Source organism: Echinops telfairi, unplaced genomic scaffold, assembly GCF_000313985.2.
Source record: "Echinops telfairi isolate 266 unplaced genomic scaffold, ASM31398v2 ScPeMD7_2291;HRSCAF=2852, whole genome shotgun sequence".
Taxonomy (NCBI): Eukaryota; Metazoa; Chordata; class Mammalia; order Afrosoricida; family Tenrecidae; genus Echinops; species Echinops telfairi.
Genome location: NW_022106189.1, coordinates 748157 through 751046, shown reverse-complemented (window position 1 = coordinate 751046; position 2890 = coordinate 748157). Strand labels below are relative to the sequence as shown.

Below are 2890 nucleotides of genomic sequence, written 5' to 3'. Positions count from 1 at the left end.
ATCCATCCACTCAGCCATCCACCCATCTATCCAATACCTACCCATCCATCCACTCAGCCATTCATGTTTCCATCCATCCATCCAACACCCACAGATTTCCTGCCCCCAGTGTGGCTCAGATGCTGTACTGATAAAGGAGCAGAGGCCCCTCCAGGCAGTGGATGCCTATGGGAAGAGCAGGGAGGGGGTCCTCAAGATGCCCGTCCTTCCCCAGACCATCAATCGGCTTCCCACTGGCACTGAGTCAGTGGTCTGCTCTGCTCCCAAAGGCCAGCACTCGGTACAGGCTTCTGGTGTTTGTTCTCTTCATCGCTGACTCGGCTGGGCTTGGCCCCAGGGCTGACCCTGCCTGCACTGAGCTCTCAGGGACCCACGGACCAGCCGGCTCCCTGCTGTACAGCCTAGGCCCAGCCACAGGAGGGCTGGCACACAGTGGGTACAGGGCAGGGTGCAGGGCAGGGAGCACGGCTGGCAGTGAGGTAGTCAGTGCTGTCCCTGAGAGTCATTCACTGAGTTCTCAGGCTGCTTTCTTGGAGCTCCGCCCCCACCCCAGGTGCCCTGTGGGGCTCCAGAGGGGACAGAGGGCACTGAGCAGCACAAAGGCAAACACCCCCCAGAGCTCAGCATAGTACATCCCCGTGTAGCAGGTGGATGGTTTCAGTGTGCATCCTGCTTCAAACCTAAAGAAACGACCTGGCAGGATCTGGGGTTCTTTTGCTCACTCTACTTGTTGACATTGGGGTTCCCATCAGAAGAAAACAGAGGCCTATTTTCTAGGATCTAGGAGGAAGCAGGTGCTGGGTAAGAGGTGAGGGTGGGGGGTGCTCAGGTTGTGGGTGCAGACCCCTGCAAAGCAAGGCCTGCCTGCAGCGTGTTGTGGTGCTAGGCTGGGGAGCTGCTCTGGGGCAGGACTCCTGAAGTTAGGGCACAGTGTGTCCGAGAGCAGGGCTCATGGCGCTGAGGACAAGTTATTTCCGCTCCAGTCCCTTGGTTCTCTTTATTTGTGGCATCAGCTGTGGGTTACTAAGGGCGGGCTCTACTGGAGACCAATTTCTGGGGGGCATGTCTGGTCCTGCTCTGAACAATCCATGCCCTAAATCCTCAGGGTGCCAGAGATGCTAGGGGTACCAGGTCAGAGACTCCACATTGCATGATGGAAGTGGCAGCTGGGACAGACCTGAGGGCCCTTCCCCAGGTGCCTCGGAGACACAACAGACAAGGGCTAACAAAGCTGGGCCACATTGCCCCCTTCAGAGCTGCCACGGCCACCAGGCCTGCTCAGTGCCCATGGAGGGAACAATGGACACCCATGGGTTTAGAACTCCAGACCTAGACTTTAAAGCAAACCTATCCCTAACCCACTGCGGAGCCCTGCACTCCTGCCCTGGCCTGGAAGACGGGGCTACAAGGGCTGGTGGGGACGTGAGGCCAGCATTCTAGGAGTGGTGTTCTGGAAGGCTCGGCTTTGGAGAGCAACCTGAGAAACAGCAGCAAGCTCCTCTGAGGCCGGGTGAGGAAGAGGGGACCGAGGGGTACCAGGGGGTGGGGGCAACCTCCCCAAGCCTGCCAACACACACACAAGGAAGCTTTGAGGTGGTGTAGTCACTGGTGGGAGGGCCTGCCATGGCGCATGCTGCCCCAGGCTTCAGGAGGGAAAGCAGCCCACCAGGGCCATGGAGACTTCCCCTAGTGGCTTCCTCACCCCGTGGGCAGCTGACCCCATGAGTTTGCTGACCTTTGAGCCCTAGAGCAGCACTGAGAGTGGCTGGGTTCCCAGAGGGCCTCCGACAGCCAAAGTCGCTCTCCAGAGCACTTCCGACCACTTAGCCAGCCCGCCACCCAGTCGCCCAAGCACATCAGACATAATGGCAGTGTTTACACATCCAAAATGGCCAGCTGTTTTACTACCAGCTTTCAGAGAGTCACAAGAGCAGCTACTTGGGAAAGTTTCCTGCAAATGATGGCCACAAAGTCTAGGGGTGAGCTGATGGGGCACTAAAACCACTGGGAAAAGTCATCGAAGACCATTAGCATCAAACGTTCTGCCAAGAGAGAGCAGGAGAGCCCTGCAGGTGGCTGCCAATCCCTCCTCCCGATCCCGGAGCCTCCCTCCTAATCCCCACTAAGGTCGGTGTGGCCGCGGTAGCGCCTCATCTGTTACCCGTGCAGGGAACATAAATTACTGTTTGCTACAATTTAATCTCTACCCAGAGGAGCGAGCGGCTTACCTTTCCATCTCATATTCTTTCATGCCCACTTTTACAGCCTTCATTACCTGGAGGACGGATATTAAGCAGAGAGATTTGTATTAAGGAGATAAGTAACACAGCCTCATAAATAATGCAGCACACCTGTTCAAAGGAGTCTCTTCTTTAAATAAATAAATGAATGGATGTTACCCGCACACAGTGGAGCAGAGATGTGACAAATTACGAGTTTTTCTTCCGGCTCCAGACCTGTAGTTTATTGAGAGCACCGTGGAGTTCTTCTCTCCTCAGGGGGATGAACATGGTGGTAACGGCGCCGAGGATGGGGATGGGGACAAGCTAAAATGACTACTGGGGCCAAGCTTGCCTTGGTTCAACTTGTGTAAAAACATGAAGGAAATGAACTTGTACACGAGATTCTGTTTGCCTTAAACGGCTCCCGTCGGTTCCTACCGGTAAGAAGGAGCCCTGGTGACATAGGGTTACGAGATAGGCTGCAATCCAGAAGGTCAGCAGTTTGAACCTACCAGCTGCTCCTCAGGAGAAAGGTGAGGCCTTCGACTCCTGTTCGGAGTTAAGCTTCAGAACCCCACAGGGGCAGGTCTGCCCTGTCTTATATACAGTATAGGGTCTCTATGAGTCAGAATCTTGCGGAATGTTGTTGGCAGCGAATTGAGAGGGGG

The 2890-nt window shown here is 55.4% G+C and overlaps 1 protein-coding gene across 1 annotated transcript in view; it reads right to left on the bottom strand.

The window, feature by feature from the left end:
* Positions 1-2890, bottom strand: part of PEPD (peptidase D) — a 152914-nt gene that overhangs the window by 73600 nt on the left and 76424 nt on the right. Inside the window, exon 9 of the mRNA XM_004704914.2 lies at positions 2229-2275. Within this exon, the coding sequence (XP_004704971.1) occupies positions 2229-2275 (47 nt within the window). The remainder of the gene's footprint in view (positions 1-2228; positions 2276-2890) is intronic.